The sequence below is a fragment of the Rhea pennata genome, chromosome 1 (genome assembly GCF_028389875.1).
Source record: "Rhea pennata isolate bPtePen1 chromosome 1, bPtePen1.pri, whole genome shotgun sequence".
Classification (NCBI taxonomy): Eukaryota; Metazoa; Chordata; class Aves; order Rheiformes; family Rheidae; genus Rhea; species Rhea pennata.
This window is the reverse complement of record NC_084663.1, coordinates 209783011-209797487: the sequence shown is the minus strand read 5'-3', so window position 1 is coordinate 209797487 and position 14477 is coordinate 209783011. Positions and strand designations below refer to the sequence as shown.

The 14477-nt window shown below is 40.8% G+C and overlaps 3 protein-coding genes across 5 annotated transcripts in view; all 3 read left to right on the top strand.

Moving 5' to 3' along the window:
- SYTL2 (synaptotagmin like 2) overlaps positions 1–2124 on the top strand; it is a 56918-nt gene extending 54794 nt beyond the window's left edge. For all 3 annotated transcript variants that reach the window (XM_062567378.1, XM_062567381.1, XM_062567382.1), the window contains one exon: positions 971–2124. In XM_062567378.1, coding sequence (XP_062423362.1) covers positions 971–1116 — 146 coding nt within the window. In that variant the 3' untranslated portion in view covers positions 1117–2124. The remainder of the gene's footprint in view (positions 1–970) is intronic.
- A 2716-nt stretch (positions 2125–4840) lies between these two features.
- On the top strand, positions 4841–7091 carry CCDC89 (coiled-coil domain containing 89). The gene is made up of 2 exons (XM_062585719.1): positions 4841–4845; positions 6017–7091. The coding sequence occupies exons 1-2, from the start codon at positions 4841–4843 to the stop codon at positions 7089–7091; spliced, it is 1080 nt and encodes a 359-aa protein (XP_062441703.1).
- A 1754-nt stretch (positions 7092–8845) lies between these two features.
- On the top strand, positions 8846–12890 carry CREBZF (CREB/ATF bZIP transcription factor). Its single transcript, XM_062567377.1, has 3 exons — positions 8846–9720; positions 10419–10496; positions 11844–12890. The coding sequence occupies exons 1-2, from the start codon at positions 8846–8848 to the stop codon at positions 10465–10467; spliced, it is 924 nt and encodes a 307-aa protein (XP_062423361.1). The 3' UTR covers positions 10468–10496; positions 11844–12890.
- The last annotated feature ends 1587 nt before the right edge of the window (positions 12891–14477 follow it).

The following is a 14477-nucleotide window of genomic DNA, read 5'->3' as shown; positions in this document are numbered from 1 at the left end:
TTTCATTAATTTATCTGTTCCTCAGCCTGGATCCTGTAATATAAATAGAAGAAGTATTATGATGGTTAGGATGATCGACAAGTTAGAAGAGATCTTAGAAATAAACCTGTGTTTGTCCATTCATAGTACCTGGTACCCCTTGAAGCACAGAGTATGTGATATGTGCATCTAAAATCTTGACAACCTTTCACAAATTTACACATGCAAAACAGGATACATGATGTAGAGACAATACTGAGTGGAGATAAAAGAACAGATAGAGAATGCCTGATAAAATTTGGAGACATTGAAAGGAATAGAGGAAAGATGAAAAATACCACTACTATAAATGCAAAAAAGCTTTTAGCATAGAGGACGGTATAAGAAGGTGGATAAATGGAAAGGTTGTATGTGTTCTCAATCATTATAGTTTGTCCCTTTCATTGCCCTCTTTGGTCTCGGGGAGGGATGTGTTTGGAGTCTTTTCAAGCAAATGTGAGGAAAAAATGACTTTTCCCAAAGGAACTTCTTGCTAATGAATCATGCATAACCTAAAATAAAAAACAGGGGAGGAAGTCTCAGACTGAATTTTTAAGTAGCCAACCTTACATTTCAGTATCAAAATCAGTGGCCTATTTTATTTTTAATTCCTCTCAGATATTAAGCCCTTATATATTGTTCCATCTATGCAGAAGATAAGCATCTGACTGAAGCCCAAACCCCTTTATTTGGTACCCTGTCTTACCTTTCTTCTTGGGCTTGTGATAAAATAAGAAAAATAGTAACACACATCAAAAAAAGGAAAAAGATGATGATGTTTCTGTGCAAAATTGTTCTTAATTACATTTTACTTGCTGAAGTGTAAAAATGCAGAATTGGATGTTGAAAGTACTAGGCCTTTTTTAGTAGAGAGGCAGATTTTATTATCTGCTCTCGACTTTGAAGCATATTAAGTGATTAAATGTTTCTCTTAACTCTGACATTTTTCTAGGCAAAAGCTATGGAACTACAGTAGATTGGATGGATTCTACTTCAGCTGAAACTGCCCTGTGGGAGAAGATGATGAACTCACCCAACACATGGATAGAAGATACACTACCTCTCAGGATGCTAATGGTTGCAAAATTGACAAAATAAAGCAGCTTTTTAATTGCTAGTACCAAAAAGAAACCTTGGGAATAAAATTAAAGGGAGGAGGGAGAAACTTAACACAGTCATTCTTTTGATGATGTCTGTTCTCTTGCTGTTCTGTTTTGTGCATGTCACTTCATGTTTCGAATTAAACTGCTGCCTGCAAATTATTATATAAATTTTGGGAGTTATTTTATTTTTTTTATTTACTGAAAATGAATTTAAGAAAGAATGCACTTACAGAATTTGGTGGTAGAGGTAGCTGTGATATTTGGATGCTTGTATTGCCTAAATGAAGCGCTTCTGATTCCTTGATCTAAATTGCCAGCAAAAAAACAAAGGGCAACTCTTTCTGCACATCACTAGGATTGTGAGGTATTATTAGTAAGATAGCAGAAGATTGGGGGTTGGTCCATGCTCATTTGTGTGAGTGCACAGCTCTTCAATGCTATGTCAGATCTCTCCAGTATGAACTGCTGGAGAATTCATGAAAAAACAAACCAACCCACCTTTACCTGTAGTTTTACATTTCTAAGATGTGAAAGTACCTTCCATGATGAAAGAAGCATTCTGTGAAGTGGTACTGTTGAGGTTGGGTGTAGAGGACTGTTAATTCCAATGACGAATCAGAGTCATAAAGAGTCTGATTACGTATGTATTAATCACTTTGCTAGTATATTAATCTTACTCTTAAATGCTGAAGACATTGAGGTCAAACGTTTTGTTTAAATGCTACTCCAAAGCATCCAAAAATGCCAGTTTTAATGATGACAAATATGATGGCTATTTATCTCATAAAACATACTCATTATCTGTACCTGTATCTGTACCTGTATCTGTTGGCTTGTTTTTTGGGCAAGAAGTAATTTATCTGCTCTTCAGCGCCACCGTTAGGAGATTGCTGGGATTCTGGTAGTCCTGTTTTAGATAGCTTTGTAGTATATGAAATGGACTGGAATTTGTCACCTGTAGAAATGCATGCCAGTAATGAAAGCTTAAATGCATAAAATACAAAATGTATTACATTGTTTTGGATTTTTTTTTTTTGTTTTTTTAATAAAAGCAGTCTATTAAAGCTACATAGGAATTCGATGCTTAATTAAAACTCAAGTATTTTGTATTAGCAATTCAGTACAGAATATTAAAAAATGAAGAGGAAAAACTTTTAAAATAAATGCACATTTATTTGCTGCAACTGCATAGGTCTAGAAGCTGGTAAAATACAGTATTTCCTTAGAGCAGAGAGGAAAAAGGGAGCAGATCACATCCAACTCGGTTGCTGAACTTAATTATACAAAAGTAAATATATAGACTAACTGATGTTATAAACCATAACCAAGGTGTTCTGGTTGAGATTGGTGGCTGGTACAGACTTCACTTTTCCAGAGGCACCACTCTTTCCGGGTTGGCTATTTAAGAATACAAAAGCCATGTAACTGTTACATCATTTAAGTAAAGATGTATTTTGTTCTGAAGCATAGTACATGTATTATTCTCTATTCATAAAATAGTGATTTTTGTGTATCTGACCAAGAGACACTTTGTATTCACTATTTACATTAATTCAGCTTCACCTGGAAAAGTACTTTGCTATGAGCATGACCTCCAATTTAATAGGTTAGTATGTGTGTGTTTCTTTGTTTTCCTCCTGTGAAATATAAATATTTTACTGTCTTAAAATAGCTTTGGGACTTTAGAGTTGGGACAGGGTTTGAGGCTCTAGAGTTGCAGGCTAATATCATGTGGTTACTACTACACTAAATATATCAAAACTTAGTTTAAATTTTGAAAAGTTACCTGAACACAAGCTTTACTTGTGCACCTGTAATTAGTAAGATGACTAAGTAATGACATAGCAGCATTATGTAGTCATTCAGAAAACCAAGACACTGAACTCAATAACCAAAACAGGTCCTCTAGTACAAAAAATTCAGTCTCTTAAATTTGTTTAATAGCTGTTTACAAGATGTGCAGAAAATAGAGGCTATTTTTGGCCAGTACACAAGGATAGTCATCACATCAACAAATACGAGCCTCCCTTATATTACTTCCAAACGTACAGGGGGTCAGCAGAGGCAGTCACAGCAGTATCTTTGGAAAGTATACTAGCACTTAACAATAACACTATGTATTTTAAAACTGTATTATTATCACCGTTAGCCTTCAGTAGAGTCTTTATCAAGCTACAGATCTTCAGCAGCTGTGCTTATCATCTTTTTACTGTTTTATGGTGTATTGTAATACACAAGAAAAGTCAAAGCTGTCCTGGTGAGAGGAACTTCATTGTAAGGAGGGGTTACAAACAAAGCGGCATTATCAGTGGAAACCGTATTTTTAACTACAGAGCAGAAAAAATAAAATTCTACCTCCTGCTAAAGGATATTATACTGATTTATTAAAAAACAATTGAAGACAATCATTGGATCTAAATGTGTAAGCCAGCAGAAATTTTATATTGAAAATACCCAACTAAAATAACTGAAAATGTATATTTAACAATATTTATTTACTGTTTTTTTTTATATTCCTCTGAACATAGCTTGTGTAATAAATATCGTTCTCCATCAACTTCATAATAATTCCTATCTACTGTGGGATGCTCCAGATTGGTAACAGATACTCTAATAGAGAAATACAAGTTTGTGCAGCTGACCAAGATAAAGTTTTAGGAAACTAGTTTCTTTTCATTCTCTCTGCAGTCAAAAGGCTTTAGAGACATCCAAAGCCAACATTCTAAAATCACATAGTTAAGATGTAACTGATGCTCACTAAAGTACAGTTCGATAAATTAATAGCTCTGCTCTCATTCCAATTCATCTTTATGAAAAAAGCAGTGAAACTCATAGAATGCCATTATATGCATTCATTTCTGCTAAAAAAAAAAAAAAAAAAAAAAAAAAAAAAAAAAAGAGAGAGAGAGAGAAACACAACCATTTCCTCCTTTGCTCATTCATAGCTCTGCTTTCATGCTGTGTATCTGGAAAAAAAAATCCCCATTTCTTTCTCTACCTCCCATTTCTGCAAGTAAGCCTACAAACCTTATTTGGTTTGGTGACCCACATCACTCCCATTTAAGATCCAGTACTGTGCCCTCTTTGGAAAATGATAAGAAGCAAACGAGACAGAGGAATCAGCAAAATCTGGACCTGATTTTCCCCTCCAGCTGCATTTGTTTTTCCCTTCCCCATCATATCTGCCAGACTTTCATTAACCCCTGAATCACATTGTAAGTTTGTTAGGGCAAGGGCCATGTCTTTAGTTTTAGCCTGTGGATATTTAGCACGTTCTGAGACGTGATATCCTCTGCCACACACCATGCAGGCCAAGAGAGGGGAGATCTTTGTATTTCTGGAAATCCTGTTCTTTTTACAGAACCTAGGTTATTTTGAGGGTGTTCACATCATTTGTTTGCTAAAAAACACTCCTAGTTATTACTGTCGCTGTTCTAGGATTGGCCCAGCTCCAGCTGGACCTTTTCCAAGCAGGGCAGATGAAGGCATCAGCTCTGGAGTGCCTGGAGTCATATCACCATGGAGACAGAAACCCCACAGTACGAGTGGCAACAAACAGAGAAAAGAAAACACCTGGTAAGATAACTTTTTTCTCCTCTTAATTCCTTCTCTTTATTAATGTTTCCACTAGACAGCATAAACTGTTTGCCCCCCCCCATTCTTTCCAACTACTTTGGCAGGAGCCAAAGAAAGTAGGAGCAGCAGCAGAGGAGTGCAGGATGGCGTATCTAGAAGTGGTATCCCTACTGAAAGTCACCTCTATGCAGTTCTGCAACTATAGACTGGATCCTTGCACTATACCCTCTACTTCACAGGCTTTGCCCTAGCTTGAATTTACTTCTGCTGTATTTTTCATTTTTCCTCTGTACCTTTCTCTAAGATGGCTCTGTTGGATATCCCATTCTACCTCCAGTTAAAACTCAAGATGTTTATAAAAGCTGTTTATCAGCTTACTACTTTACATGCTGCCTATTTCTAGGTCTGTGTCTGAATGAAAAAAATGTAGATCAGGTCTAGACTAACTTTTCATACATCTCGGTAACATGCAGCATTATTAGGCACCAGTACTGATTTTGAGGCTACCATAATATGAATATTTACCCTATCTTCTAGATGAGAAGACAGACTTTTACAATTACGTGCCTAAAATAATCCAGTGAATCCCTGTCAAAACTCAAATTATAAACTATTTTTCCAGGCACCAAGTCTTTATATCACAATGCATTCAATAATTATTAGCATTGTGTAGATCTCTTAATTACAAATCCCTAAGGACAAGGCAAGGCTATCCAGTTATTTTAAATGAGAAATATAACACATCATTAAAACGTGTAAATTGGTTAGAAGACTGACCTCTGAGGGTCAGAAGACAGACAGACAGACCTGTTTTACTTGCTTTAATAATACTAGGTAGATCGGAGAAAAGAAGGGCAGAGGAAGAGGACTGTTTAGGGAATTATTTACATCACTTACTGGCTTTTTACCTAAGTATAATAGTACTTCTTGTAGCTACAACAGCAGTGCATTGAGAAGGAATAATTACAAAAGCTAGTAACCAACAAATGAATAGGCTTACATAAATAGTAAGCCTATTTTCTTTGCTTTCACATCATCAAGTCTGGCATCCTTCTCTTCAGCCTGCCTAACTCCAAATGCACGTGAAGTTGGCAGCTCTGTTTGCAGGGGCTAGGGCTGCGGCAGGACTGAGCACTGGCTGCAGATTGCTGTTGGCTTCAGAACGCCCCGGTCTCCACCGGTGATACAACAACGTTCTAGAGAAACTCTGCTTGTTTAGTGGAGTGCGTTGGGACACAGAGGAGAACCACTGGGGACAGCTGAGATGCACTGAATGTCAATGGTCAATATAAACTTCTTTTCATCTTTGTGAGGGACAGTTGCTCCGTGGCTGAAGGTAAGAGAGACTCTAGGAGGGCCAGCCCCACAAATGATCCAGAGATGGAGAAAGACACGGAAGACCTGAATAAGGGCCTGTGGAAATTCTGTGGGATCCCTGAAGAGGAGAAGAGTGAGAAGGCTATGCTACATACACGCATAGAGGAACAGTATCACCTTATCTGCATACTGAAGAGAAGAGCAGATGACGCACACAAACGCTGCAAAGGCCTGGAGCAGCTCAACATGAAGCTGGAAGAGCTGAGGACTGAGGATGCTGTGAAACTGAAAGCCCAGACCCAACGGATTCAGTGTTTGGAGGAGCGTTTCATGGACCTGGCTGACAACCATGAAAAAATGATCAGCTTCAAGGATGAACATAAGAAACAGAATATGCAACTGTGGGAGGAGAATAAGCGTCTGAGGCAGGAGAATGAAACTCTCTTCAGCCAGACCGTGAGGGAGAAAGAAGCTGAAGTGCTCCAGCTCGCTTTCCAAGCAAGAGAGCTCTCTCAGCAGTTAGATTCCTTACAGGAGAAATGTGCTTACGAGAGACACAGAGCCCAGGAGCGAGAAAAGGAGATGCTAGAAGCTCAGACTCAACAAGCAAGCGCTTACGCCAGGGAAGTTGATTCATTAAAAAAACAGCTGCAATGTCTTCAAGAGAAGCATCAGCAAACTGTTGCACAGGTAGAGCAGGAAGAAAGTCAGCAGAGGGCTCAGGGCAGTGAGTTAGAGGCGAAGTTGGAAAGGGCATATCGGGAGAAGGAGGAACTCCTGAACCTAGCCCTGGAGAGGGGCAAAGCTCTGCAAGAGAAACAAAAGGAAATTCAGCAGCTGAGGAAGAAGCTGGAGACTGCAGAGAAAGCTAGGCAGCTAGCAGAAGAGCGCTTTGTGAAAGAAGCAGCAGCAGCAAATGGTGATCTGAAGGTCCAAGAGCTCCAACAGCAGCTAGAAAGCAGCAAACAGGTATATGGCGAACTATGGCTGCAGTTTGATGCTTACAAAAAACACAGTCAGGACTTACTGACTAAAGAAAAAGAGCTGAATGTCAAACTCCGTCATTTTATCGGGTAACTTCATCTTTCTCCTCTGTTCCAGTGTCAGCAGATGCCCTACACCACTGCTTTTTTATTCTTCTTCACTGGGACAATCTAACAGATTTGTATCTATGTACTTAACAAGCTTAAATTCTTCCATTAGGGACTAACCGTTATCTCTCTTTTTTTTTAATAGTTTTAAACAAGTAAGATTGCTACACTGTTAAATCCAAACAGGGCTTGCTGGACTAGTCAAAGGGTGTGAGAGGAGGGATTAGTGTGGAAAATCTGCAAATATGAGTTTGGTTTGTTTTAGTTGGTCCTAACCTATCCTGTATCACAGATTTTCAGTTTTTGCAGTCAAAGATGCATTATTTTCCTAGACAAACAGAAGAACAAAACCTCAGACTGTTACTCTCCGATTCTCCCTTGAAGTTCAAAAGAGGTTGGGCAATTAACCGGTATCTTTGAGGCTCCGAGAAATTCTACCTTGAAACACCTATGGTATAAATAGCAACTTGCAGTTAATACAAAAAAAGAAAGGGAATAACAAACAAAACCAGGCCAAAACAATAAAATCATACAATTAATTACCTAATGCTCAGACACACTTTTGTAATTTTTCTAGTTGTCTTTGTCTCATTTAAAATTATAGCAGTATTTATATCCCTGTTCTATTCAAAAGAAACTGATGGGTCTTTGGGGTTATTTTGATGGGTTTTTGAAACAGATTTAAGTTCTAGATGTTCTGCCAGTTTATCTGAGCACTAGGTGTTTTCTGTAGAGAAAACAGCAGTAATGCCAGACCAACACCCTATAATCTTGTGCAATTTTCTCAAAAATATTTCCCTTTCTTGCCAACCTAGGGGACTGGGGAGGCTTCCTACTCTCTCCTGCACCTCCTCCAGCCAGGCAGGAGGTCTTTGGCAGCTGCTGAGTTTCAACTACTGGTCTTGCAGCTGCTCCCCAGACTAAGTCCATCAAAAAAAACCCCAAGCAACCAAAAAAAAAAAAAAAAAAAAAAAAAAGGAAAAAAGAAAAGAAAGAAAAAGAAAAGGCTGACTGATATCCCACATATAGGCTGTATTCAGCTCAAGAATTCTCTACATTTTTACCATGGATAAAATTTACCATGGGTAACATTTGGAGTAACTCAACATTTTAGCTGGTTACTTGCTGGTCTTAAGCATCTACAAAACAGCTGTGCTGTGTTGCAAACCTCTGCTGCACCCAGTACACGGAGTGGTCAAAATTAGACACCCAGGGGATCTCCCAGCTTGCGATCATTTTCATCTGAAGGACTTGCTGAACCAGACATAGTCCCTAAGTAAGTAGCAGAAAAAATAACAAAAACTTTCGTTTTACTCCTGGCTCTTATACGTGTCATTTAACTCCTATTTTTACGGAGGCACTTTTATATATATATATATATGTATATGTGTGTGTGTGTGTGTGTGTATATACACACACATATATATATACACACACACACACACACATATAGATATTTGGTGGGCATGCTCACCATGCAAGGGGCATAAGGAGATTCACCAGTCTCCAGTCAGACCGTGAAAGCAGCGTGGAAATGAGCCCCCCCTCCACGGCCGCCAACGGTCGCCTCAGAGCCGCCAACGGTCGCCTCAGAGCCGTCGCCACTTTCCCGCGCGCGGGCGCAGTCGCGCGGCGCCCGCTCGGCTCCGCTCGGCTCCGCTCCGCTCCCCTCCCGCCCCGTCCTCCCGCTTCCCGACAGGCACCGCGGCAGCGCCGCCGCCGCCTCGCGCCGCCGCCGCCATGCGCCACAGCCTGGCGCAGCTGCCGGCGGCCCCCTCGGGCGGAGCGAGCCCCTCCGGCGCCGCGCGGCCGCTCGCCGGCGAGGGGGATCCGGGCGCGGCGCGGGCTAAACAGCAGCTGCTGCCGCCGCCGCCGCCGCGGCGGGAGGAGACGGATCCGGATCCGGAGGCGGCGGCCGGGGGCCCGCCGGCGGCGTGGGAGCAGGAGGACTGGTTCCCGGGGCTGGAGCTGGGCGACCTGCTGGAGGCCGCGCGGCCGGACTGGGACCTGGACGCCGAGCTGAGCGGCTGCTTCTGCGGCGAGCCGGAGGCGCGGCCGGCGGCGGCCGGGCGGAGGAGCGGCGGGGCGGGGAGCCGGCTGAAGGCGGCGGCGGCGGCGCGGCTGAACCGGCTGAAGAAGAAGCAGTACGTGCTGGGGCTGGAGAGCCGCCTCCAGGGCCTGGCCGCCGAGAACCGGCAGCTGCGGGACCGCAACCGCGGCCTGAGCCGCCGCCTGCGGGAGCTGGAGCGGGAGAGCAGCTACCTGCGGGCCGTGCTGGCTAACCAGAGCGCCCTGGGGCAGCTCCTGGGCCGCCTGGCCGGGGTCCGCGCCGGCGGGCTGCAGCTCGGCACCAGCCTCTTCAGGGAGGCGGCCGGCCCCCGCCGCCCGCCGCAGCAGCACCGCCAGCACCACCCGCACCCGCAGCCCGGCGGCGAGAGCGGCGACCACGACTACGCCCTGCCCAGCTCCCGGCCTCCGAGGCTGGAGGAGGCGGCGGGGGAGCCGCAGGAGGAGTGGGCGGCCGCCGGCGGGATCTGCCTGCACGTGGAGCGGGACCGGGTGTCGGTGGAGTTCTGCTCCGCTTGCGCACGGCGCGCCGCCGCCGCCTGCAAAATGTAGGGTCCAGTAGCCGGCTGCAAGTAACTCGCGGGGTGCTCGGCCCTGGGGGCCTCGCGGTGTGGCGGAGGAAGCAGGCGATGGTGCGGAGGCAGAAAAAGAAAAATAAAAGAAAAAAAAGAAAAAAGTACAGTGGTGACGGGGTGGTACCGGGGGAGATGCAGAGCAGGGAGCCTGGTGCTTAAGCAGTCAGGGTACCAAAACAAAAATTAAATCTCTTCATCGGCATATTGGGAGCCAGATGGCAGCCTTGGTTAAAGGTCATGTAAATCTGGTGCGCGGACAGTAGTGGTCTGAGTCTGCTTGGCCTAAGAATCGTGCAGAGCTGCGTACGGCCATGCGCTGACCGTCGTGCGGACCGACGCGTGCGTATACATGCGGCGGTGCCTCCGGAGCCCCGTTTGCAGCACTTGGGCGAAAAGCTCATGCCGGCCTGATGCATGAAGGTTGCTCAGTTCCACTTCTCGGTTGCTAGTAAAAATAACGCTGTCTACCCAGTCTTGAGTTAGATAATGTCTAGCCTACTTATCCTGAGGAGCCGAAAATGCTTGCTTAGAAAACCAAACCAACCCAAAACTTCCTTAAGATGTCGTCACTGGACAGACTTGAGAAAATAGTAATGATCGGCAAAGGAAAGCATGCATATAAAATTGTAATGCATCTCAGTTATACATTACTATTAAAACCTCTCTGACAGTTTCTCTTTTAGGTGCTTGCCCTGCCAGGCTCCGTTGTGTAGGGGTTAAAGAACAGTCGTTTTCCACCTCGCAACCTGGTAAGGATCAATATATTCCCATAATGCAGTAACAGAAAGCTTGCTTTGCTTATTCCAGTCTCCTGATGACTGGTTCAGGAAATGGTTTTTCTAGTCCTTGGACTATTTGGCCTACTCTGCCAAAATGTTTCTAGCTCTGGATGATAACTAAGTGAAAATTACAATCGCATCATTCTAATTAGCTGTTTTCCTCTTCTCCTTTTGTAATACGAACATAGTAGCTAATATATCGGCTATGTTTTGAATTACGAAATAAATGCTAATGCCATTTGAAATGGAAATTTGCTATTTTATATCTGATTAGGTGAAAGGTAGTAAGTGCAATGTGATGCTTGCAGTCTTTTATCATTGGGGAAGTTCCCAAAAGTATAAATAAATTGCTTTTTAAAAAATTTTTTTTTGAGAAAAAAAAAAGAATTTGTGACCTACTGGTATAAATACTACATCTAGTATTAGGAATGCACAGTATCTTTTAAAATCCTTTTCTAGCTTGTTTTAATTCATGCTGCAGAATTTTGCCTGATTTAACAAAACCTAAATACCGGTTACATCTGTACAGTGGAATCCTAGTGCAGAAGTGTCTCTTTTTTGCATGGAACTCTAATGAGAATTGCGGTTTGAAGAATGCAGTGCATCGGAGTAACTCATTACTTTAGCTTACTATGAGTAATCTCTATGCCCATGCACACTGAAATTACTATGTTACTTCAAAATAGCTTTAAATTTTAAAGATATTGCATGTATATGCATGTGCTTAATTTTACTGTAGAGATCTTAAATTTGCCTCTTACAGTATCCAGAAATCTATGACTTTATATAATTAAGCACAACTTCGCGATAAACAAATATGTATCTTGAGATTAATGATTTGAAAATGCTTGATAATTAACTGATAGGAGGAAAAATAATTTGATAAACAGTAGTGCGTGTTTTCTTGTACTAGTCAGTGTTTTTATCCATCATGAAAGATGAGTGGGTTGTCTTTTTCAGTTGTATTATAATGTTTAAGTTGTTTATATGTATGTCAGCTGGGGGAAGAAGGACTGTGAAAATAATATGTAAAGTGAGGTTTCACAAAGAATAGATTTATTTAAAACAGTTTTGTTTCTAAACTTCTTTAAAAAATACTGCATTTAATGTTACTGAAATCATATTTCTTAGAGCCTTAAATCTTGTGTTTAAGGCTAAGTAGAAGGGGAAGCATTTTCCCCCAGTATTTTGCTTTATTGGTACTAGACCCATAGAAATGTACACCAATAGAAGATGAGTTTGATTTTTCTTTGTGAAACGTCACTGTTTGATAAAGTATATGTGTATTTAGCATCCTTGTTTTTCTTTATGCTAAAGTGGATTCAGCTGTGTTGGGGCAGAAGAGACGGGACCAGCTGCTGGCCACATTTCCTGCTTTATTTTAAAAGGTAGTATAAGAAATGAGAATAAAGAGGTAACAGGGCTTTTACTGTCTTTGCTCTTTCAAAAATTAAAAAAAAAGTTGAATGCTGAGATCATTTAATGTCGTCCAGGATATTTTTTTTTTCAAAAGACAGTATCCTATCAAACAGGTTTTTCTGCAGTGTATTCAGAATTCTGTCAGTTCACAGAGTACAGTGCCAGCACAGAAGAGAGTTGGTGGGATGTACGTTATGTAACACCTCTGTGGCATCAACAGGACTTAAAGTTTCAGTCTTAGATTGTGTAACCCTGCTGTAATTGATGGGTTGTACAAATGCCACATGAATCGGAGTTAACTATCAAGACCGGTACTAACTGATATGCAAAATGGAAATAATGGAGCTGGACTGAGCTTGGTTGAATCAACCTAGCTCAGACTTAGCAAACATGCTTTATTTATAAAGTTTAACATGCTTGATTAAAAGACAAACAGTAATGTAACATGTATGGGATGTTACAATAACATTTCTATGGTTACTTCAGAGTAGAAGTGTGTTTTAACTTAACTTAAATATGCATTCTTTTCTTTTGTATCACTGCTAAGTGACGGGAGTCAGAGACTCAGTTTTGGTCTCTGTTAGGAACCTGCACATCACTTAGTCATAAAACTATCTAATAGCTGTGTCTGAGAGTAGCTGATTTTATGACATGAAAATTAGGTATACTGGTACAAGAAGGTCAAGTCCCGATAAAGTAAGTGGCTGCAGGCATTTCTAGTGCCTACTGAATCATATTTAAACCAAATAGAGGAGAGGAAGTTATTGGAAATGCTAACCAACTGTACTATTTGTATAGCGTATTATTAATGTAGCTTTTTGAAGTGGAAGCCTTGAAATGATACAACTTAATACTTGAAAAAATATTGTAATTGTTTCTTTGTAATTATGTGCCATCCAGATAAGAATACAGTATCGAAATAAAATCAGACTTGTTGATCTTTCAGTTTATGGGCTCAAATATTTTTTCATCTTTTTCTTATTAATGCCTGCCTTTGATGAAGTGGTTCATTGCACAAAATGGGAATCAGAAAGGGAAAAATGCTCTTACTGCTATCTGTGTGGGTCATACATTGGAAAACAAGACAAAATGGAGCAGGGTACCCAGGAGAAACCACGTTTTTACTCATCTGTCTTTCAAATTAACTTTTGTGGTGAGCATTAAAAAAAAAAATCATTCCTTGAACTGGATGGAGTTGCACTTCCCAGAGTATCACCATTCTTTTTATTTTACATTGGCTTCTCTCTTTTAATGTTTTATTAATGTAGATGTATTTGATCAATAAACCATGGAAGAGTAGAGTTTCTCTGTAACTAGTTCCATGTTTCATTGGCATCTTCCTCCTTTCTGTTCCATTCCTAGGTTCCTAATATTGATGCCTAGCTAATAGTTAAACCATACTCTTTCATTAGATTTTTTTTCCACATTAAACAACAGGGATGGCTGTAACAAAAGGTTTGAGGGTTCTGAAGGGACATAGCATTTTTAACATTCCAGAGTGAGCAATATGATGCTGTCTTAATTTTCTGTGAAAGTCTCAAATGCATTTTTTTTGTAGATAGCAGAGTTTAAAATAGCTTGCTAGTTGTCTTTCTGAAATCAAGTATTCCAATAAAAGTAGTCTGTAGCTTAAAAAAATCAGCTAGAAGAATGCTTAAAAATTTAATGTTCAAAGGACAGTTCAAAGGAATACTGGCACGTTCTCCTTCTTGGCTTCCAGTTGTAGAGAATACCCTGCTAGAGCATCAGAATTTGTTTATTAAATTAAACATATCACAGAACCAAAAACTGTGTTAAACTGCATGGCTACACTATTTTATTTTCCAGTATTTCTCCACTCTGACTTGAAGACTTCTTAGTAGCTAGGAAAAAAAAAAATCATTCTCAGTACTCCATTAGTTGTTTAACGTTTGATTCTGGTACTGTGAATCTTAGTAGCATGGTAAATTAACTTTTCTCTCTCTCTTCTTGAAACAGTAGCAGCATCTTGGGGCAGGGAAGGAACAGTGTTTCTGCAATTTCTAACTGCCTGGAGAGATGGTATCAAACTAAATGTGGAGAACATTTCACAAAATTTGGCATCTGTTAGCACTTCTGAGTTACCAGATTTCTGATGTTAATTGACAGAGTCAGTTTTCCCTGTGAAACACTGAAAGCTTTTGTAAAACACAGAGGACTTTTGTAAAATCTAGTTTTTAAAAATAATACATTCTCCAAAGTTTGTAGTTAAAGAGAATTTTCTGCTAGAATCAACAATACTCCATTTATAATGCTACATTTGTTGTTAGGCTCTAAAAGCCTCAAGTATATTTATTAAGTATGATAGACATTCAAATAGGCTCTGTGTTTAAAGAAAACTTTTATACAACTGCACATAGATTAAAGCTGATTTTAGATATTTTTCACTCAGTTTAAATGAAATATGAGATGAAGATTTGGTTAGGTAATTTTGCCTTTACTTTGTGGCAGGAGCATGCCAGGAGTGGGACTTGAGGGGGAGAAAAAACAGCAGGGAGTCATGCAGTGGACTTG